The 25,295-nt window shown below is 38.9% G+C and overlaps 1 protein-coding gene across 5 annotated transcripts in view; it reads right to left on the reverse strand.

Annotated features, from left to right (window-relative positions):
* Positions 1–15,629: 15,629 nt before the first annotated feature.
* Positions 15,630–25,295, reverse strand: part of LOC126412087 (dual oxidase maturation factor 1-like) — a 134,620-nt gene continuing 124,954 nt past the window's right edge. For 3 of the 5 annotated variants that reach the window (XM_050081503.1, XM_050081502.1, XM_050081501.1), the window contains exons 10-11: positions 20,339–20,457; positions 15,630–15,935 (exon numbers count right to left, since the gene is read on the reverse strand). In XM_050081503.1, coding sequence (XP_049937460.1) covers positions 15,887–15,935; positions 20,339–20,457 — 168 coding nt within the window. In that variant the 3' untranslated portion in view covers positions 15,630–15,886. Of the gene's footprint in view, positions 15,936–18,700; positions 18,876–20,338; positions 20,458–25,295 lie in introns of those variants that run through there. The other 2 variants (XM_050081505.1, XM_050081504.1) reach the window with 2 other exon arrangements.

The raw sequence follows: 25,295 nt of genomic DNA on the forward strand, positions 1-25,295 counted from the left end.
GCTCTTGATATTCATACAAATGGTTCTCTTTTCTTCTAAGGTCTCTCTAATTTTGCTGTAGGCAGTATCTGTCTTACCCTTAGTGAGATAAGCCTCTAAAACCTTACATTTGTCCTCTAGCCATCCCTGCGTAGCCATTTTGCACTTCCTGTCGATCTTATTTTTGAGACGTTTGTATTCCTTTTTGCCTGCTTCACTTACTGCATTTTTGTATTTTCTCCTTTCATGAATTAAATTCAGTATCTCTTCTGTTGCCCAAGGATTTCTATTAGCACTCGTCTCTTTACCTAATTGATCCTCTGCTGTCTTCACTACTTCATCCCTCAAAGCTACCCATTCTTCTTCTACTGTATTTCTTTCCCCCATTCTTGTCAACTGTTCCCTTACACTCTCCCTGAAACTCTGTACAACCTCTGGCTGAGTTAGTTTATCCAGGTCCCATCTCCTTAAATTGCCACCTTTTTGCAGTTTCTTCAGTTTTAATCTACAGTTCATAGCCAATAGATTGTGGTCAGAGTCCGCATCTGCCACTGGAAATGTCTTACAACTCAAAACCTGGTTCCTAAATCTCTGTCTTACCATTATATAATCTATCTGATACCTTTTAGTATCTCCAGGATTCTTCCATGTATACAACCTTCTTTTATGATTCTTGAACCAAGTGTTAGTTATGATTAAGTTGTGCTCTGTGCAAAATTCTACTAGGCGGCTTCCTCTTTCATCTCTTACCCCCAGTCCATATTCACCTACTAAGTTTCCTTCTCTTCCTTTTCGTACTATCGAATTCCAGTCACCCATGACTATTAAATTTTCGTCACCCTTCACTATCTGAATAATTTCTTTTATTTCATCATACATTTCTTCAATTTCTTCGTCATCTGCAGAGCTAGTTGGCATATAAACTTGTACTACTGTAGTAGGGGTGGGTTTCATGTGTATCTTGGCCACAATAGGGCGTTCACTATGCTGTTTGTAGTAGCTTACCCGCACTCCTATTTTTTTATTCATTATTAAACTAACTCGTGCATTACCCCTATTTGATTTTGTGGTTATAACCCTGTATTCACCTGACCAGAAGTCTTGTTCCTCCTGCCACCGAACTTCACTAATTCCCACTATATCTAACTTTTACCTATCCATTTCCCTTTTTAAATTTTCTAACCTACCTGCCCGATTAAGGGATCCGACATTCCGCACTCCGATCCGTAGAACACCAGTTTTCTTTCTCCTGATAAAGACATCCTCTTTAGTAGTCCCCGCCCGGAGATCCGAATGGGGGACTATTTTACCTCTGGAATATTTTACCCAAGAGGACGCCATCATCATTTAACCATATAGTAAAGCTGCGTGCCCTCAGGAAAAATTACGGCTGTAGTTTCCCCTTGCTTTCAGCCGTTCGCAGTACCAGCACAGCAAGGCCGTTTTGGTTAGTGTTACAAGGCCAGATCAGTCAGTCATCCAGACTGTTGCCTCTGCAACTACTGAAAAGGCTGCTGCCCCTCATCGGGAACCACACGTTTGTGTGGTTAATAATAATAAAAGGAGCATTTGAAAATGGAGTTAAGCATTATAGACTTCACTTTGCTACCGTCAATTTCAGTTTCTGTCTCATTTGCTAGGGACTGGACACTAACTTTGGTGCCACTAACAGCCTTTACATACAATAACAATTTCTTTGGGTTTTGTGAAAGATCATTTGACAATATTCTGCTGTGCTAACCACTGAAGTATACATGCATTCCTCTCTTGACAGCCAAACACATTTCATCCAGCATCTCTCTATCTATAACCCTATGCTTTGTTTATGCCTATTGTGCAGTAATCTCTGTTTCTATGGAAGCTTCTTTACAGTGACTGTATACTGTGGGGGGTCACTCCCATTATGAACTGTACTGCTGGGTACATATCCATCCAGCGCATGGTCAGTTATTCCTTTAAACTAGAGCCGTAGTTCCTCTACATGATCTTGCTCTGTGCTGAAAGTTTCAAATTCCTCAATGATATATCCATGACACTACTGATTTTTTATGTAGTTTACTGACCATTTATATCTTTCTGCTTAATTTAGTTGTCCTTTGTACTTAGGTAACCATTCTTGCCATAACAGTGTCAGGGTCACTGATACGAGTGTTGATGTGGACATCCTCAAAGAGGTCAAGTCTCTTAATTGCCCCTAGATCCAATATGTTTCCATAATGAATGGGGTTCTGAACTACCTTTCCAAGATGATGGATCACAAAATTAAATAATTTAACATTGGCAGTACAGGACATACAATTTCCCCTTAACTGATTTGATAAGATCAGGTCTGTTTGTTGCCAGGTCTATGATGTTACCCTCGTGAGTTGGTTAGAATATCAAGAGCTCAGTTGGAAACCCTGTTCTAAGCAAAGAAGAGAAAGGAGTATATAGAGGGTCTATACAAGGACGATGTACTTGAGGACAATATTTTGGAAATGGAAGAGGATGTAGATGAAGATGAAATGGGAGATATGATACTGCGTGAAGCGTTTGACAGAGCACTGAAAGACCTAAATCGAAACAAGGCCCCAGGAGTAGACAATATTCCATTAGAACTACTGACAGCTTTGGGAGAGCCAGTCCTGACAAAACTCTACCATCTGGTGAGCTAAATGTATGAGACAGGCGAAATACCCTCAGATTTCAAGAAGAGTATAATAATTCCAATCCCAAAGAAAGCAGGTGTTGACAGATGTGAAAATTACCGAACTATGTTTAAAAAGTCACGGCTGCAAAATACTAACGCGAATTCTTTACAGACGAATGGAAGAACTGGTAGAAGCCGACCACGGGGAAGATCAGTTTGGATTCCGTAGAAATATTGGAACACATGAGGCAATACTGACCCTACGACTTATCTTAGAAGCTAGATTAAGGAAAGGCAAACCTACGTTTCTGGCATTTGTAGACTTAGAGAAAGCTTTTGACAATGTTGACTGGAATACTCTCTTTCAAATTCTGAATGTGGCAGGGGTAAAATACAGGGAGCGAAAGGCTATTTACAATTTGTACAGAAACCAGATTGCAGTTATAAGAGTCGAGGGGCATGAACGGGAAGCAGTGGTAGGGAAGGGAGTGAGACAGGATTGTAGCCTCTCCCCGATGTTATTCAATCTGTATATTGAGCAAGCAGTAAAGGAAACAAAAGAAAAATTTGGAGTAGGACTTAAAATCCATGGAGAAGAAATAAAAACTTTGTGGTTCGCCGATGACTTTGTAATTGTCAGAGACAGCAAAGGACTTGGAAGAGCAGTTGAATGGAATGGACAGTGTCTTGAAAGGATATAAGATGAACATCAACAAAAGTAAAACGAGGATAATGGGATGTAATCGAATTAACTCAGGTGATGCTGAGGGAATTAGATTAGGAAATGAGACACTTAATGTAGCAAAGGAGCTTTGCTGTTTGGGGAGCAAAATAAGTGATGATGGTCGAAGTAGAGAGGATATAAAATGTAGACTGGCAATAGTAAGGAAAGCGTTTCTGAAGAAGAGAAATTTATTAACATCGAGTACAGATTTAAGTGTCAAGAAGTCACTTCTGAAAGTATTTGTACGGAGTGTAGCCATGTATGGAAGTGAAACATGGACGATAAATAGTTTAGACAAGAAGAGAATAGAAGCTTTCGAAATGTGGTGGTACAGAAGAATGCTGAAGATGAGATGGGTAGATCACATAACTAATGAGGAGGCATTGAATAGAATTAGGGAGAAGAGAAGTTTGTGGCACAACTTGACTAGAAGAAGGGATCAGTTGGTAGGAAATGTTCTGAGGCAACAAGGGATCACCAATTTAGTATTGGAGGGCAGCATGGAGGGTAAAAATTGTAGAGGGAGACCAAGAGATGAATACACTAAACAGATACAGAAGGATGTAGGTTGCAATAGGTACTGGGAGATGATGAAGCTTGCACAGGATAGAGTAGCATGGAGAGCTGCATCAAACCAGTCTCAAGACTGAAGACCACAACAACAACAATAAGCTTTACTGCTGACGCAGTAAATTTATTTGAAACGAAATGTTTAATTTCACACTATTGGCTAGTTTCAACTGTTTGCTGCATTTCTAGTGCACGTTCATCTTCTAGCACGTATGGCATTATGCCATAATAAATAACCAGACATGAGATAATACAGTACTGGTACTCCAAGAGAATTTACATCCCGAAAACCATACCGAAAAGTTACGTCATTGGGAATCTGGACATGTGAATGTGCGCTTTAAGGTGAACTATGCATTTTAGTATGGTTCACGAATTTCTGACGCTCTTGGAGTATCCTCTGATGCCTTGTTTCTTTTATGACATTATGTAAGTAAACTCTTTTAGTGTTTTACGCGTACGAACATACGGGCTTCCTACGCCACCGTAGCTGCGCAAGCACGGTGACGCCTCTTATCTGGCACTCTCAGGCAACTGCTGAAATGAATCCATTTCTAACAGGTCGCAGGAAAATATTGCGAATTGTGGTTCGAAAAGCATTATTTTCAAAGTAAATTTCATGTTACCCAAGATTAATTATTTGCGAGAATGTACAATGAATTTCTTAAATCACAGAGCGTTTGCTCTCATCAAAAATCAACTCTTTGATTTAGAAGAATTTCGAGCCCAGGAGATAAGAGATGTATGTCGGTATTAAAAAATTTACTGCCGTATTTGTGCGACATATTTTGCTATTCTAGTAGCAACACTATGTATAGTAACTTAAACCATTGATTTTTCCTGTTGGTGGAATTCGAATTTATACTTTAATTGTACAAAAATATGCAGCGTACATGGTGCTGCATATCAAAGATCTTTCCAAAACGTGTTCCCCCCCCCCCACCCTCGAGTTTCGTTTTCTAAAGTGCCAAGTAATTCTATGCTGCTGTATAAAACCATATCTATTTGAAGGATTGATAAGTTTAACAGTTGTGACGGAAAGTATACTATCACTTAATACAGAAAAAGTGTATTTTCACCCGGGAGAAAATGTATTTTTAACCGGAAGATCTGGGAATTTTTTTCCTTGTCCGTGTATACACTCAGAAAATAGATATAAGGTCTCAAATGACACTACTGAGTTTGAAAATATACCAAAGGAGAATAAAGTAACACCAAAAGTTGGTGTGCAGATTTCTCATGGAACTCTGAGACCGCAAGTTATTAAACAGAAATAAATTTCTCTAAATGCAAAATTTACACTAGGAAGCTGCCCTACACAAGAATAATCACAAGACTTATGCAGAAACAAAAACTATGATTAATTTTCTAACCACTAGTCTACACAGTAAAATACACATGTACAGTTCACTTCTTTGCAGATGCACGTGAACAAGAAGCAAAGACTAAATTAATTTACAGTTTATCCCACAGCCCGGTAAAAACATTTCAAGAATTTTTCTAATTTGTGCTACCACTTCAAAGATTTTGGTGTAAATATTAGGATGAACTATTTTGCAACAAACTGTAGAAAATATGCTTACAATGGAATTGGAGACACTGTTAAACGATTGGCTTGCTGAGGTAAACCATCACACCCAAAGGAAAACCAGATTCTCACACTTGATATTTAAAGACATTCTGTGAGCAAAACTTGAATAAAATAAATTCATTTTTGGTCACACACACACACACACACACACACACACACACACACACACACACACACACACACACACACACACACACACACACACACACACACATTCCATGCATCCTTGGTGCCCTTGGAGATCATTTCAGTGGCTAGTTTGAAAATATACATGCTGGACCTCTGATCAGAACATTATCACAAAACTATTAGTGTCATGTACAACAACAGTGGAGCAGCAGTAGTTTCCTAGAGCCAGTCATTACATAAGTTGATGAAAAATTTAAATCACTACAGCACTAATGGTGTTTTTCTATGAATGTCACCGAGCGAGGTGGCACAGTGGTTAGCACACTGGATTCGCATTTGGGAGGACGATGGTTCAAACCCTTGGCCAGCCATCCTGATTTAGGTTTTCCATGATTTCCCTAAATCGATTCAGGTAAATGCTGGGATGGTTCCTGTGATAGGGCATGGCCAACTTCCTTCCCTAATCCTACAGGAGCGATGATCTAGCTGTTTGATCCCCTCACCCAAATCCACCACCCAACCACGACTGTCAATACGTCAACTGGGGTGCCATAAAGATACCCCAATACGAGGCATGGGAAAATGCTAAGTTTCTCAGAAGCTTGGGAACTTGGAAAAAGGCAAAAGTTGCTCCTGCTCCCCTTTTTGACAATGGGGATTCCAGTTTTTTATACAAACAGATAATGCCGAAAGCCACAATGGGTCTTCATTATATTGTGACTGACAACTACTTTTTAAAAAATCCTGTTTTTTTTTCTGATATGCCAAAATATTAATTTGCATGAGAAACTTCACTGAATTGTAGACCTTGTAGGAAAAAAAGACATTTGTGGAAATATGAAATTTTATAGAGAACAATGTGCTGTAACAAGTGGTGGTTAACACAAGGATGGATCAGACATGCTTTCTGAGATACAAGTCATCAAAAATCACTTATTTTGGCAGCAAATTTGTTTTTGGGCAACTTCATCCATGTCTTATCTTGATAAGCTATGAACATGAAAATGATAATACTTACAGGTTTTATGAACATGCTAAAAAAGGTCTTAAAGAAATAAGTCTTGTGATAATACATATCACTCCAGAGGAGTGATATGTATTCCCACTACTTCTTCCTACCAGTGAATGAAAACTATGTAAAAGCAGTCTTTGAGGGATGACATATGTCTTAGAGGTGGGATTACAATTGCAACTTCAGGAGAGGAAATACCTGCTTGGATGTGAAAATAGAAGTTAGGGATCATCAGCGTGCTTGGAAGGGGTGCACAATTCCTAAGATGATATATAAATACTTCAACAATGAAGGTTATGCTTTTTAAAAACCAGTGATCTTCATACTATCTGGTGGGATATATCTGATCTCAGAGCATGGAACTTCAACTAGCCTGCAGATTCTTATCATCTGTATAGCCCGTTGTATTGCAATTAGGCAAAACAAATTTCCACCAGTATATGATAAAGAATTCTTTACTAATTTTGGCTTTGAACTTTATATATCAATATGTGAGGAATGAGCTGATGTGGGAGCAGAATTGAAAAGTACTTTCATTTTGCATTCTTGTGACATTTTATAGCAGCCACATTGTAATTGGACAAGAAACAAAATAAGAGTATCTTTGGCCAGCACGTTCAGACAGCTGGAGTTCAACATCCAGATAGTTAAAGAGATCTGTGGTAAAAACCAAATGGAATGTGCTTGTTGCAAACCCATTGTTGAATGATAATATTGGCCGAAATTCTTGATGTGATTTGTTTAATGATATATGTGTTGCAGGCCGATATAAGAGTTTATGGACTGTTTATATTAATTGAGAGGAGTTAAAATTGTGGTATAGATTCTGTTCAATAAAAGCGCATTCAGAAGATGAATCTCGTAAGAGCTGTGCAGGCTAACACTACATTAATGTACGAGGGGGTAAAAAAAAAAAAAAAAAAAAGAACAACAACACTGCCATGTGCGGAACGGAACTTGTGCAGTACGCATTTCTGCTGCTACGTGTGTATGACACAACTAATTGCCGGTTCAGTACCGCCCGCCTATGTTGTCGACCTGGCTTGTTCTGTTCATCTGCAGTGACTGTTTTTGTTAGTGCTGTTTTGTTCTCCTTTCATTCTTTCATAATGGCAAGTTTAAGTGAACAACATGCAACTATGTAATTTTGTTTTCTGCTTGGTGAAAATTTTGCTGAAATTGCTTTAATGTTGAAAACAGCTTACCAAGATATGGAAAAAAAACTCTAGTGAATTGCTTGAATTAAAAATAGCAACATATTGATTGATGACAAACGTCATTCTGGACATCCATCAACTGCTCCAATCAATGAAAATATTGAAAAAAATTCTGGACTTCTACTCTCAGACCATCAACAGATAATCGATCAACTGTCAGATTTTTGGGTTGTCTTGGAGCTCAAGAAAGACCCTATTTGGGGCAGACAGGAGACGTGTTCTTCCACCACAAGAACACACCTGCACACACACAGCTATCTGTGTTAGATACACCCAAAACATCCGTTTTTCGTTTTAGGTGCATTGTGCTGCCATCTACTGCCAGGTACTCCATATCAGTGACCTCAATAGTCATTAGACATCGTGAGAGAGAAGAATGGGATGCTCCGTGGAACTCATGTGGTCAGGTGACTGGGTGTTACTTGTCATATGCCTGTACGCAAAATTTCCACACACTCACACATTTCTAGGTCCACTGTTTTCAATGTGTTTCTGAAGTGGAAATGTGAAGGGATACGCACAGCACAAAAGCGTACAGGCCGACCTCTTCTGTTGACAGACAGAGACCGCCAATAGTTGAAGAGGGTCGTAATGTGTAATAGGCAGACATCTATCCAGACCATCACACAGGAATTCCAAACTGCATCAGGATCCACTGCAAGTACTATGACAGGTAGGTGGGAGTTGAGAAAACTTGGATTTCATGGTTGAGTGGCTGTTCATAAGCTACACATCACGCTGGTAATGCCAAACGATGCCTTGCTTGGTGCAAGGAGCGTAAACATTGGACCACTGAACAGTGGAAAAATGTTGTGTGGAGTGACTAATCACGGTACACAATGTGGTGATCCGATGGCAGCATGTGGGTATGGAAAATGCCCTGTGAATATCATCTGCCAACGTGTGTAGTGCCAACAGTAAAATTCAGAGGCGGTTGTGTTAGGGTGTGGTCATGTTTTTCATGGAGGGGCTTTCACCCCTTGTTGTTTTGCGTGGCACTATCACAGCACAGGCCTACATTGATGTTTTAAGCACCTTCTTGTTTCCCACTGTTGAAGAGAAATTCAGGGATGGTGAATGCCTAGAGTCCTGACCTGAATCTTATAGAGCACTTTTGGGATGTTTTGGAACACCAACTTCATGCCAGGCCTCTTGACCGACATTGATACCTCTCCTCAGTGCAGCACTTCATGAAAAATGGGCTGCCATTTCCCTACCAGCACCTGACTGAACGTATGCCTGTGAGAGTGGAAGCTGTCATCAAGGCTAAGGGTTGGCCAACACTATATTGAATTCCAGCACTACCGATGGAGGGTGCCATGAACTTGTAAGACATTTTCAGCAAGGTGTCCGGATACTTTTGATTACATAGGGTATAATTTTCATCCTCCCCATCTTGTGCTATAACTAATTGATCATCTGCATATGGTAGGTGATGTAAATAAACTCCATCTTTAATTTCTAGCCTCATCCTCTTGCGTTTATGAGACCGTGTCTTAAGACTTACGTCTATAAAGTTTTTAAATAATGTTGGTGACATGGGGCAGCCTTGTAATAGACCTTTACTTGTTCTATATTTCTGTGAAAGTGTATTACCAATTTTCACTTGGCATATGTTATCTTTAAATATTTCTTGTATTATTTTAATTAAAGGGGCCTTAATGTTCATCATATGTAATGCTCTCCAAAGTGGTTTCCTCAGGACAGTGTCGTATGCTTTCTCTAAATCTATAATTTAATTCTATATATTATAATTTTTTGCTATATTTCTCCAAGATCTGTCTTATTGTGAATATATGGTCTTCGCATGATCTACCAGCTGTAAAGTCACATTGTTCTTCCTGGGTTTTAAAATTTATTTCCAGCTTATTTTTAATTATTTTCTCAAAAATTCTCATCACTTTGTTGATAACACAAGTTCCTCAATAGTTTCAGCAGTTTTTCGATCCCCTTTCTTAAATATAGTATTAATATATCCCAACTTCATTTCCTTTGTTACTGAATCACTATGTGACATTATGTTGAATATGTGTGTTATTAGTTTCGTAATTTTGTCACCACCATATTTTAAGAACTCCAGATTGATACCGCTTGGTTCAGTTGATTTATCATCCCCTGTCCTTACTACCTTACTCACCTCACCTCATCTCACTTTTTAAAATTTGGTCTCCTTCCCTTCCTGTTCCTTTTCATCCACTGTTCCTTCCTGCTGATACTCTTCTCCATCCTCATTTAATAATTTCCAGAAATATTCTTCCCATTCTTTTGGTGTTGTCAGTTGAAGATCGGTTTTGGCTTTCATCTCTTGTCGAAGTCGTTTTAATACTGATCACTCTTCTTCTGCTTTCCCAAATCCTAGTTTGCTATTAACATTTGCACATGTCCATTCCCATGCTGCATTCTTTGCTATCCTTATTTTTTATCACGTCATGCTTCTTTTCCTTGCAGATTGTTCTTCTTGCTGCCAATTTATCATTCACCCACTGGTTGACTGCATTCCTCTTTTCTTTAACTGTCACCTCTATTTCCTTTAACCACCATTCTGTTGCACAGCTGTGGTTGTTTCCCCTTAGGCGCAGCCCCTCTGTTGCTATATTTATAACATTGGATTTTATGTATTCATATATTTCCACTGTACTTCCTTCAAATGATTCTTCCAGTGTCCTTTCCATTCTGACAGCAAAGAATGTTTGTATACTAGTAGAAAGCTTGTAGTATTCTGTTGGGTGTCAGGACACTGTGGGCTGAAGTGTAATAAGCAAATAGAACCAGTAACATAAGAAGCTTGTCAGGAACACACTGCTATGTAATGTTTCATCCACCTGTGGGATGTTACACAATTGTTTCAGAAGCCAATGAGCCATTGGGGGAGAGTGGCTGGAAGTGACACTCAAAAAGCTGCCAGACGTGTCATTTTAAATTTGTATACTGGTGGGCCTACTTTAATTTGTGATTCTGTTGTGAATTGTGCTGCAGGTTGTCTTGATAAGTTTTCAATGGATTGCTAGAGTCATCAGTTGCCTAGTTGTATGTATTGGGTCAGTGAAAATCTGCAAAGTGCAATATAGGAAATAGTTAATTTCTTGGTTAAACAGTGTGGTGCATTTTGTGTAAGACAGTTATTCTTTAAAGCAATTGTAATGCATGAACAGTATAATAGTGTGTTACTGAAAGCATTATGGCAACTTTGCACCTGTCATTCTTTGCGTAAAGAATAAAGGGTGCTTAGTTCATCTGACTGACAAAATGCAGAATTGATACAACCAATAATATTTATTGGATGATACACCACAATATGAGGATTTTCAGTGGCCAGCAAACGAAAACTTGTTTTAATTAATGGTGTGCTTTCAGGTGATCAACTAAGTTGTCGACTCTATTTTACACCCAATATTTCGACAAATAACTGGTCTTCTTCAGGAGCTATCATCTCTGTTTTTATGAATACTCAATTGCCTGTACTCCTATAGACAGACTGTGAAGTATTGTTGGTGTTGCACCACTATTTATAACTATGCTGTTTTATGCTCATTTGTTTTCTGAGCCCACACAGCTACACTGTGAAATGCACGTTCTGTCAATGTTTTCCAGCTCTGGTGGATGGATGCCCTGTGAAAAGTCTTGTTTAAATGGAAACTTCCATCCTGGTTTATAATGTTTTCCAGCATTTTTATTTTAATAGCCTCCTTAATTATGCTGTTCCAGGAATGGAGCATTTGCACGACATTACTAGTCTCCTCCTATTTTGCTTCATGATTATATTTGAGGCAGTGCTTGACGACACCTGATTTACTTGGTTGTTGTAGTTGGGTGTGTCACAGATGTCCGTTCCATCTCTTTGACTGTTCTAATGGTCTGCTCCATGTAAGACACATAAATGAGGGCAATATGCTTACTCTTGGATAAAACAAACATTGAAAGGGCACAGAGTGGCAAGACCATGGTGAGTATTCCAACGACTTCTAATTGTTTCATTGCTCTGTTCCCATGGTCCACGTTTTGCATCCGTACACACCTAACATAATGGTTTTTTTGCTTTTGTTTTACAGGTTATGTTTTTCAATGAAAGCATCTATTTTTTCCAGTAAGCCCTCTTGCCCTGAGAAATTCTTGCTACTTGTACCCCAGAAAGCGTTGGTCAGCGCAGCATCACCAGTGACTCGTGCAATGTTCCAGCCTCAACGCTCAGGTATTGCGCAACAAAAAGTGCTGAGCCCTTCCTATCAGAAGTGCCACCTGGTAGGCGAAAGACCACAAATTCGTTAAAGCGATTATGAAGTGAACAGTTTTGTTAACTCGTATATGCCGCCATTCACACGAGTTACAGCGCCGACAGTCTTCGGAAAAAGCTCCAAAATTTGGAAATTTATGGTAAGGTCTTGTGGGGCCAAACTGCTTACGCACTACTTAATCTAACTTAAACTGACTTACGCTAAGGACAACACACCCACCCATGCCACATTACAATATTTAACCATGTCTATTGGGGGACTTCTCTATAGACTGTACACACCATTCGTCAGAGGTTTGTGCATGAGATGTCCGCCTCCGTAGCCTAGCGGTAGCGTTACTGCCTACCACACACGGGGCCCGGGTTCGATTCCCGGCAGAGGACTGGGTGTTGTGTGTCCTTCATCATCATTTTCATCTTCATTGACTCAGAAGTCGCAATGTGGCATCACCTAAAAAGGACTTGCAATACGGCGGCTGAACTCCCCCGAATGGGGCTTCCCGGCCAACAGTGCCATACTATCAGTTTTTTTTGTCATGAGATGTCATATTTAACATGCCAGTGGCTCTCCATTATTCCATTTGCTTGGAAATTATACGATGTTTGGGATTGTGGCTTATGTTATTGTAGAGATGAATTATTTCTTGTAGCATTCATTCTGAAAATTTTTGCTGATGTGTTTGTGGTATACATGAAGTTACACTTCGCTTGTTACTCTTAACTGGCCAATCCAAAATTCTTGAATTTCAGAAGCCACCATTTCATACTGTTTTGGTATACTGAATGCTGTCTCACAATATAGGGTTACTCTGATGTCTCACTAATGTTGCATGCTGTGCCATTGTAATAACTGACTGTTGTGCATCTTTTGTTTTGAATAAACATTCGACAGGCACAGCATAAAATAGGCACCATCTATTCATATTCATAAAGATTGGTTGATGACCTTTGCAACCCTGTGATGAATATGAGTAGAAGTTTTGAGTAGTAGCGGAAGTTGGGTTGTTACAGTAGTAACAGAGCAGTGGACTATATTACTGTGTGCTTTTTTAACTGGGACACTTTTCAAAAGTAATGACTGCATGGTAACATCCCAATGTAAGAATGAGCTGCACTTTAACAATGAAAGTTGAGGAAGAGTGTCAAACTGAATGTGAACAGAACAGTTCCATGCAACAATTCAAAGAAGTGAAAATTGTGAAAATTGATAGTACACAGTTCAAAGAACCCAGAGAAGATGTATATGATTTTGAAACAAGTCTTGGGCTTCCAGTGCTACAAAACTTAGTACTTCAGCACACATGATTGACAGAAGTTTTGTGATGATGTGCTGCCATGTTCGTTTCCAGTATTTGATTGTAATTGCCATGTTGCAAGAACTGCAGCTTTTTAGTCAAGAAATGTCAAATAACAAAGACACCCCACTAGCACAAATCACTGATAAAGAACAAATATAATAAAGAAGAGAAAGATACAGCAAACAAAAACTCAAATATGCACCTGTTGATCCTGCAAGAGTATGTCAAATTATTACCTTTAGAGATTTGAGTTTTCTCATAAATTTTCTAAGTGAAATCTTCATTTCGATTCATTGCATAATGTAACTGTGGACAGTGAATCATTTGCTACTGTTTATACGTGCAGTGTAAACTCGCTGATGGTTCACGCTGCCTCACAACTACAAACTAACGATAGATATGTTCATTGAGGTCTTATAGTTACACATTGTTATTAATCGCTTGTGTTGAACAAATAAATTTATATACACATGATACTTGGTGAACCTGAGTTTCTGAATCACGTGGGAATGATGAAACACATTTTACGTAAGTTTTCGTGACAGCTGCACTATGCAGGACCACTTGTGAGCAACTGCATTGTGTAATCAATTCCTACCGTGACAAACACAAAATCCTGCAAGCACAACTTACCAGTGAGACTCGTGATCCTTACTTTGATTGTGATGAAATGTAAACTGTCATACTTGTATTACAACAGAGAAAGGAGCATGTGACCACTCTAGGCAGTGCCACAGATTACCCCAGAGTTTTAATATAACACATACCTGTCATACTGACACATGTAAATCTACATTATGATGCAGGTTTACCCTTCGAAATGTGTTGTGGAGATAAATAAACGGTGACTGATAACAGTAAACTTGCACTATTTGCTGTTTCATTCGATATCAGTAAGGGCCATGGTGAAGCCCATGGAGTCTATTCTTACCTCCATGGTGAAGCCAAACCTAAAACTTTCACATCACGAGGGCTATATAATACTTCAGTAACTTTTTCAAAAGCTAAAAGGTTGTTACTGAAGAATAATGTAAAAAATTCCATCTTTCTAGCTCACATACCCTTCTATGTGTGTTAAATCAGTTTTCTTTCTGAATGGTAGTCACCATATTCTCAAGAAACTTTATCAGCATTAAATATTTCGTTTGTGGACATAGTTGTAAGTTTGGAGACATAGCATACTCCTGATTCTCACTTTTACTGCTTTCTTCCCTCTCCAGTGGGACTGACTAAATAGGGAGTAGTTGAAACTTGGATCCGTATTTGATAAACTTAAAAGTAAAAGTTCAGGAAGACATCAAGTACAAATATCTTATGTTGGATAAATTCATGCATTCATTTTTAGATACAGCTACCTGAATGGTGGATTGATGGCTAGCTATTGTGTTACATTAAATGAGGGAATATATTTTTGGGGGGGGGGGGGGGGGGGGGGGAGGTGGAACGAGATGGAATGTTAGGTTGGTTGTTCCTCACACACTTCTTTCTGTTGCTCACCCAGTTTAATTCAAGTCTCTTTCTTTTCAACTTTAATCTGCCCTTCCTGTTACATTTAGTAAATGTATCCCTGGCATTTTATACACAGTAATGATACTGGTGTCACAGGTGCTGTCCTCTGTCCTGGAAATGAAGTCATGTTCATCTCCCATACTTGTGTGTGTGGCATTTGTATCATTCTGACAATCGTGTTGTACACATATTTGTATTGGGATGTATTGCCATTTTGAATTTTATTAACAAAACAACTCACATAAATTCTTGCATGTGCAGCATATAACTGATTTCCCATATCTTATGAACTTGTACATTTTTTAATTAGTTAATGATGAAGGAAACTGCCTGGTAATGGCTCCATTATGTTTCCCAGACTTCATGAAGTGAGGTTAAAGTCTTGTATTCAGTTTTTTACCTGCTATGTTTTTGTGATGATATTAATATAATGCATTGTTTCCTTTATCAATTCTCTGGGCTTTCTGCTCTTTCAAAATTGCTTTAGTCTGTTATATTTTAGGACACACTAACTGTATGAGTAACTTCATTTATCTACACGTGGTTCTTAGATACAAAATGAGTGTAACTCTGTCTCATGAGTACAGGCTTCATATATTTTGATATACAACTGCAATCAGATACTCGGTAGATGGTAATACAGTTTAATTTTGTATTTTCAGAGGCCATGTGTTATTAGTGTAGTAAAACAGACAGTATGTGGTGGACAGAGATACAGACTGAGTAACACACTGCCACAATTTATTATAATAAAACTCTTTATTGGACATTGTTTATTTTCATAACAACCTTTAAAATACTTATATGTGGATTTGACATTTTGGTAAATGTTCTACACTAACACTAACACTTGCACTTACACTTACACTTACACTATGCTTTTTGCTCTCCATACCAATAAACTGGACAAGAACATTTCCATTCTTCTGAGAATTTAGTTTCAAAATCATTTATTATTTACTCATAAGTATTTCAAATATGTCTGTTTATAATACTGTCAGTTGTCTAATGACAAGAGTGGCCCATCATGGGTTGCTGGAGAACTGCTGTGGTGCAAAAACAAACATTTGAAATGCTTTAATACATCTGATGAAGCATGAAATCATAAAAAATGCAAAAGATTATTGTATATCTGCATCAAGAATAAAATAAGATAACATTCAAATGATGTATTGCACTAATGATTATTAATAAAGTTGCACTAGTTTTAAAATGCAAGCTGGAGACAACCATTCTTTCTATGCCTTTGAGTTATGATACATATCAAAACCACAAGAACTTATTGTCTTGACTGCAGCCTCTTTATTTTCAAGCAGTTTGTGGACAAGTGAATGGTATGCAGTTTTGATAGTCGATGGTTAATAAACATTTCCATAATAGTCAGTCTCAGATGTTCAGTAACAACTCGTAAGGGGTCCCTTATAAGTTTAGAAATTTGACCTGACTATTGATCTAACAAGGCACAAGCAGTGCAGCAGCTTGAAACATTGATAAGATTGGGGTGCCATTTCTATAATTTGCTCAACTCCTGTAATAGCTGTAAAATCCCCAAGTGTGGTGAACTCATTGTACTGATAGGTTCTAACTTGGTAGTAATAGGGTCTAATAAAAATTAAATTTTCACTAATCTTCAGTAGAAATTTTCTATTCAAATTGCTGCAAATACTGTTCTTAAAACAGTGTCATGCTGTGGCACTTTAGAAATTATATACTTAACATTCTTGCATGCTGTGTTAGTTCTTACATGTATAAATCACTGCCAATAATCTTATGCTTACTGCAAATAGATAGCATTTCACAGTTTCCTCAGGTTTTACTTTTTTGATTGTTAACAGATTTTGAGTATCAAGAAATGAGGAACTATTTCTGAAAGCCTTCCTATATTTCCTCCCCAGAGCAATATTCACTGATTTGCTAATATCATATAAAGTGGATCAATCATGCAGTGCACTACTAACTAAAAAATTGGCTCTAAGCCTTATAAGCAGATATCATCCCTTCAGGTCCCTCCACCAGCTGTAACTCCACTCATATCAAATGACTATCATGTCATATTCACACTATTTATCAGCTTACTGTGTTGTTGTTGTACTATCTTCTTAAATAGGAAAGCGGATTTTAGTATACAGTGTGTGTCATGGAAGTGCATACTGCAATGATTAACAGCTGCCATTGAACCAGAATTGTTGTGTATGCTTTACTGCAGACACATCTAATATTTCCAGTTTGGTTTCTGTTCTCCTGTTCTGCATATCTGTACTTTTGTGGGTTTAATGCATATTTCATTTTCATAATCCATCCTGAAGCTACATCGTTACTTTCTACTTCTTTTAAATCACTTATTGTCTGTTTCCCTTATATTTCATTTAATTTCATTTCTTTACCCCCTTACAAATCCTCTATGCTTCATCCTCTTACTACCATTAATTTATAAGCATGACCTTATATTATTTTCTAAAAACAAAGATGATGTAACTTACCAAACAAAAGTGTTGGTATGTTGATAGACACACAAACGCACACACAAAATTCGAGCTTTCGCAACCCACAGTTGCTTCATCAGGAAAGAGGGAAGGAGAGGGAAAGACGAAAGGATGTGGGTTTTAAGGGAGAGGGTAAGGAGTCATTCCAATCCCGGGAGTGGAAAGACTTACCTTAGGGGGAAAAAAGGACACACACACACACACACACACACACACACACACACACACACACTATCCATCCGCACATATACAGACACAAGCAGACATTTGTAAAGGCAAAGAGTTTGGGCAGAGATGTCAGTCTAACTAACAGTCACTAACACCAACCTATCAGAACTCCGGAGACAGGAACTTGCCCTTCAGTATATCCTCTCTTCCTGTTACCCAGCCGGAAAAATTGGCGATAGCAGAACACTGCCTAAATGAAGGACACAATATGAAATTTGAGGAAACTGTTGTGGTTGCCAACATTTCCGGTTTTTGGAACAGTGTTTATAAAGAGGCAATTGAAATTAGGTTGGCTGATAATTTAATCAACAGAGACAATGGCTTTCCTCTTAGCAAGACGTGGAATCCTGTATTATCTCGCATCAAAACTGAACATTCTTCGGTGCGGCCTTGATTGTGATATATCGTTGCCAGCAGTGTTTCACTACGGGCGGTGCCACCTCCCTGTTTTGGAAGGCAGAAACCGTGATGGGTGGCGCATGCGCCGTGTACTGAACGGTGGCCTATATAGGACGTCGATTTGCAACCTGGCATCAGTTCTCAGCGGGACTCATCAGCAGAAGCAGCATTTTCCTGAAGATGGCGACCAGTTGGATCGCTGAAATATCGAGTCAAGTTGATTTTAGGATCCGGCAGCAAACCCGAAGAGACTTTCAAGTATCAATCTGTCAGTCTGTGTTCACAATAATCACACACAATAAAAGTTGGATCGTCGAAATATCGAGTCAAGTTGACTTTAGGATCCGGCAGCAAACCCACAGAGACTTTCAAGTATCAATCTGTCAATCTGTGTTCACAATAATCACGCACAATATATACATTTTCGGACATATCAATGCATTATGGTTGTCTGAAGAAGATAGTGGCATCTGCTAAACCAATGTTAAATAAGTTTCTATAATACCTTTCTAATACTTTACACAAATGTATAACAAGGTCTAAAGATTTATAATATCCCTAATATTGGAGGCTTCTGAAGATGACAGATTAATTTGTCGAAGCAAGTAAAGTGAAATAAAAGTATATTTGCAAATGATAACTGAATTTTATTCTGAAATATATATAACAGTTGCTGAAAAATAACAGGTACGAATAAATTAACTGATCGAGAAATCTGTGGGGCCACCTCGATCGTGCTGTTAATGCCTTGGATCTCTCAGGTGAGAAATCTAGTGCAGCTGGCCACAGCACCGGAGTTGGCGTGGCTCCACATCCCCATAGGTATCTTACAGAACCTCACTGGCTCTCTTCCTGCATGTCTGGTAGCGGTCCCCTCTGCAAAACGTAGTTATTCAGGATTTTGACGGGTGCTTACATTAATGTGACTGGGCAGTGTATAATTATGTTTTTGATATAGTGAGTTCCGGGAAAAGGAAATTTAAGGAGACTGCATTAGCTAAGAATAGGGGGAAATGAGGAAAATCCATTTGGAAGCATGGATGTACAGGGGTGACAAGTGTGTACAGGGACAATGGTAGTCATTATTGTTGCTTCAGTGAATATGTCATTAACTGTCTTTCAAAATGAAGCTGAAGATAAGTTCCTGCTACTGAGAATGACTTCAAGAAAGTAGGTGAGTGATGGAGTGGGACAGAAAGGGTTTTGCTCTGATGAAAAAGGGTGTTTCTGACATATTGTTCAGACAAGTTTGAGGAGAGGTATGAGGTACAGTGTATGAAGAGAAGACAGAGAGTATGGAAATTCCTGCACACAACCAGGATAGCTGTTCATATGATATGGTCAAACAGTCAAATATCACAGACATAATGAACACAGGCATTCATAACCCATTCTATGTGACATGAGTTTCCCTGAGAAACACCTCACAGGATAGCATTGCTGTAATGAGTAACTGGAAGCACAAATATTGGTACAAGTTTCTTTGTCAGGTAAGGACAGAAGAGCTTTTTATATTTTTGTAGGGTATGGAGGGATGCTGATGCCTTCTTGCACATTGCAGCTACATTATCAGTCCAATTTCAATTTCCACCTATTATTACTCCAAGACTCCTTGCTGAGGTTGTTCCATTTAGGATTAAAGATGGTAGGGATTTCCCATATTGGGCTAATGAACATAGTATTGCTTGGGTTTTGGATGGGTTGAGCTGTAGTTTTGCACTTAGATACAACTGGAGGTCACCAGCATACATGTGCTATTTGCATTATGACAAAACTGATGACACATCATTGGCATACAATGAAAAGAGTATAGGACCTAATACAGAACCTTATGACTGTTACTGAAAAAAAATAACAGTTATTGGTCATGCAGTCTGCAAAAGTAGGTGTGCTCTTTATTTTTATTCATTCTTCTCATTTTCTTCCTTCCTTTTTCCCTGTTACTATGAGCACCATGCATCAATTCTTTATCAATATGTTCTCTAACATTATATTTCTACACTTTTTTTTGCAATGAATTGCTTTCTCTTTTGTACACAATGAGCACTTGCACACACTTGTCCCCAATTGTGACTTTATCAAATTTTGAGCAAGGATGTCATACTTCATGAGTTAACTTACCCTTCATTTCTATACAGTTAATACACCAGAAAAATGAATCTAGTATGAATCAGTAAATACGCACCTAGCAATACCACTATAATCAGTGCAGTCTTTGCATTCTTCACAAATGACGAATGATCTGTTATCATTTCCATAGTGGCATACGTAGCATATATTTTTAAAATTTGCTTTATAGTTTCACTATAGAGTGTCATATAAAGTCACATATATATTACCTTCCCCATCTGCTGTGGCCCACGGATGGGTCATCATCTGCCAAAGTAGATGGTTCCAGAGGTGTCCTAAATAGAGTTTTCTGGGCTTTTGTTACTGTTCCTCTCCTCTTGAATACAACCTGCAAGAGCAAAAGTGTATACGAACAATAACAGTTTTCCCACTCATTATATAAAAACAACAAAAAGACTCAATTGACAAGAAGATAACTATGAAATAGTAAAGCAATAAATTTCCTGTGCAAAGAAGATGCATTATTGAATCATTTTAATTATACATCTTTTCAAACACCAAAGACAAAGTATCCATAATGTCAACTGTATTTCCATCCGGATGAAAATTTTCTACTGGGGAAGTAAACACAAAATTGTAAGCTGTTTGGTGACAGCCTTCCTGTACACATTCATTCATTCACATTCATTCTTCATTCACATTCATTCATTCATCTCTCCATAGTGTTCCAGAGATCCCAGCAACAAAGAGAACCTTCCGGGCTAAGGAATGAGTCAAGGTATACATTAACATGAGACAAAGACATTATGGAAAGTTAATCTGTATATTGTATTAACAATAAATGATCACTGTACTACTTATACCATCTAAATTTGAGTAAATTGCAAAGCTGCTACTTCGTAAAAAGCTATTGCCTCCTGAAGTTTACTATATGACTGCTGTTTATCTGTTATCAGTAGCCTAATATATACTTGACTGCAACAGTTTTATGCATGTAAACACTAAGTATTATGTGTAGTAAATGCATGTAAAATAAGCTTGTAATATCCAGACTGAGGTGTAAGTATAGTTTTAACGTACGTACTGAATACATGGCAAGAGTTCTGGGATCATTGCAAGAGTTCTGCGGTCACCAAATTATGTTTATAATTGCCATCTTTTCATCAATAAAGCTTTGACATGCTAGTTCTGTATAATAGGCACTTCACACCCACACAGGCTGTTTTGATCTGGAAATTATTTGACAATGCCAAAGATGTCACCTGGTGGCGTAATCACTTTAAAAATTATTTTGTCATATTCTTTGTACTTGCAAATCAGACATCACATTTTTTGTATTTATGTAAAGTAGTGTAAACATAATTTGTTTTACATAAACAGCACACTGTGCTGTAACAGGGAAAAGAGAGTAACTAGCTGAAAAATGCTCCTGTCAGAGCACAAAAAAGGCAGATGTGCTCTTCTTTTAAAAAAACTCTGACAGTAAAATAGGCAACCAACTGTTTAATCCTCATTCGCCTTCCTCACCAAACATTTTGGCATGCAGACATATTCACGCTTTTTAATGCTGAGAGTGAGTATCAGAGATCCAGTGATGGTGGAAGAGAGAGAAGACATAATGGAGACAGTAGCAGTAGGAGCAAAATAGAGAGGAGACAATGGAAATGAAAAAACGAGAGATGAGTGGAGAGTATACATAGGCTTTGGAGGGGGGGGGGGGGGGGGAGGTGTTTAGACCCCTCCCCTGGACCAGTGAGTATGAAAGCTTCCTAAATAGAGAGATTGACTAAAAGAACTTAGAATTTACTGAGTTAAAAGAATATGAACATGAATATGCTCACAAGCCAAAATTTTAGGTGAGGAAGGTGGGATGATGATTGAAGCAACTTGTTGTCCACTTTTCTGTCAGAGTTTTTTAAAGAGGAGCATATTCACTCTGACAGGAGTTTTTTCAGCTGATGGTTGTCTACTTTATGTAATATTCTTACTACTCACTGCTGCTGAACAAATACTTTATTTACTTTAGGTGAAATGCCCCAGAAGAGAATTATTTTCGGTTAATACAATGACAGGTGCTTTTAAAGGCATAACAAGCTGAACTGAGCTTCTTGATTAGTTTGTCCATGTTTTGGTTCCATTTTAACTTGTTCTACGCACTTTTGTAAATTACACAGCCTGACAGAAAAAGTTAAGTACCCACAAGGGAAGGAGAAAATGAAATTAAACTTCACAGGTTAGAGGGTCTGTGATATCATTGCAGTGATTCCAAAACTGAGTCAAATTTGCAAATATCATTGTAGTATGATCTCACTTATATGTATTAAGCTGCAGCTCCTCTGACCTGGATGCATGTTCTGATTTGCTTGGGAAGGGGTGTCATAAGGCTGTTGTATTCTCCCCTGAGACAACCTGGTGGGCACTTACTGTAGCTGATCCTTGATGTTCCAGATACTGGCACTGGGACAAAGTTGACATCTGATCTGGTTCCACACATGTTCTATGGGCAGGTCTGGGGATCTTGGTGGCCACAGGAGTGCCTCAACATCACACTGACAGTTTATAGAGGTGTGTCATGTGGACAAGCATTGCCCCGTTGAAAAACTGCACTACAATACTGTTACATGAAAGGTAACACATTAGGATGCTGGATATCTGTGACATACTATTGTGCTGTCAGAGTTCTCTCAATCACTACCAGCCATGACCTGAACTCATACCCAATGAACCCCACACCACAATGGCATAAGTAACACTGCTTGCCTCTCCCTAACATTGGAAGATGGGACCTCTCCCCATGTCACCACCATGCTTGTCAACAATGGTCATCAGGAGTAGCAGTGCAGAGCTGTGATTCATTGCTGAGCACAATGTTTCGCTATTTACCAACAGTGCATGCCTCCCGGCCACAGCAACATTAGAAACACACCGTTTGTGTTGTGATGTTAACTACAGTATAGGGATGTGATGGTAATTCCCTAATCAGGATGCTTGTGTGGGATGACAGAGTATGTTACAGAGAGCCCATTACTTGTTCTCGGATGGTAGATGCAGATTTGAAGGGGTTACGATGTGCTTGGTGCACAGTACGTCACTCCTCCCTTGTGGTGTTAGAAGTGCGGTGGACCTTAACCTTGACATTGTGTATGCCTGCCCTCACATTTCTCTGCAGTCCCATGTTGGGCCACTGTCACATGCATTCTAACATTTTTGATGACTGAGATGTGTGAAGTGTATGCGCAAACTCCCCACTTCTCTTACACTAGTTGACTTACTTGGCAATGCGCAGCCGATCTTCATCTCTGGATAGCCGGCTTCTGGAATCCCTACAAACTTCTTCTCTGAAGAATGATGCTAGTCACAGGAACCTTAAGGACTCTCTCTCTCTCTCTTTGTGAAATAATGACAACAACTATCGGTATATTTGGTCTTTAACAAAGAACAAAATTCACACTTCTCACATAAACAATTGACTTCTTGTAAGTCAGTCGTGTCGTCTCACGTTATAAACAATTAAGTTACATTTACAACAGAGTTGGCTTGATAACCATGACTCTATTATACAGGAATCATACCCATGTGTTGCCTCTAGTAAGTTCAAGTTAAAAGTTACCAAACAATCTTTTTCACTCAATTGTTGTTTCATCACTAACAATAGTCACAGTTACAAAACAGCACAGAATAACACAGAAGTTCCTTGATGCTGCCATGTGCTTTCATTACGACTTCTGTGGACCGACCGACAAGTACTTGTCGGTGTCGTTCGACTGCCATGTCTACCGTCTTCGTACAAAAAACTTTAAACTGGCCCGCTCAGACAGGTGACGTGTAGCAGACAGGGTTCCTTCCCCCCCCCCCCCCCCCCTCCCCCCCCCCCCTGCCCCCCACTCACATCTAAAATACCATGTGTTCAAGATGGTGGAAGGCTGACTGATTCTAGAATTTGCACAGAAATTTTCAAAACACTACAGTATGTACCCACAAATCTGGATATTGCAGAAGTCGACATCTGACCCAATGGAGACCCACAATGAGGGCCGTTTCAAACTCTGTCACATGCTTTTAACATTTTCTCACACACTAATCACTCAACATCTGACACTGTTGAAGCTCCTTTATATACACTCCAGGTTGGCTAACAACAGTAAACATGAACAACACAAACACACTGTGGTGGCCATTCTACTCTAATAATTTACAAACCTACAATGGTGTGTACATTTAAGTTGTTACAGTCACATCTGACCATGTCATCTGTATAGTGGATGACCTTCATCCCACAAATACACAAAGAATACACGTTTTTCAAACAAATATATTTATTCAACTGTAAGACATACAGCTATGAAACTTGGGACACATATTTATGAATCTCTTAAGTTTAGATTACAGACGTTCGATACGTCCTCGATCACAAGATGACATATATTACATCGAGACTTAAATTCCTCCAATACTTGGATAAGCATCTCCATCATCACTGTCATTATGGCAGTATGAGTCAGTTCTTCAACTCTTGTTCTGTAGAAGCATTGGTGCATAAACGTCCTGAATGGAACTCCACAGGAAGGAGTCACATGGTGTCAAATCCAGTGACTGTGGAGGCCAGCTGAGAAGTGTTAAGCTGCTGGCTGTTTGACAACCAGTTTCATTCAAATATTCACACACACTTAGCAACTCCAATGAGGGGAATGCCCTTATCTTGTCGAAAATTGAAGTTGGGTTGATTTGGTGGAAGAGACCAAACAATGAGGTCATCGGTCTCATTGGATGAGGGAAGGATGGGGAAGAAAGTTGGCTGTGCCCTTTCAAAGAAACCATCCTGGCATTTGCGTGAAACGATTTAGGGAAATCATGGAAAACCTAAATCAGGATGGCCGGACTTGGGATTAAACTGTTGTCCTCCTGTGTGAGTCCAGTGTGCTAACCACCATCCCACCTCACCCCGTGAAAATGGAAGTTGTCCTTTTTTAGCCTTGAAACAATCAGTTTTGTAACATAGCAAGATACTGTTGCTTGTTAACTGTGTTTTGATCAAAGAAGAATGGGCTTGAACAGATGAGAGAGATATCACACAAAACACACTGACTTTGCATGAATTTTGTATATGTTCAATGTGTGCAAGTGGGTTCTGTACGTCCCAAATTCAAACTTTGTGTTTGTCCACTTTCCCACAATGGTGGAAAGTCACCTCATCACTGAACACAATGTATTGTACAAAAGTGCTAC

Source organism: Schistocerca serialis, chromosome 7 (assembly GCF_023864345.2).
Source record: "Schistocerca serialis cubense isolate TAMUIC-IGC-003099 chromosome 7, iqSchSeri2.2, whole genome shotgun sequence".
NCBI lineage: Eukaryota > Metazoa > Arthropoda > Insecta > Orthoptera > Acrididae > Schistocerca > Schistocerca serialis.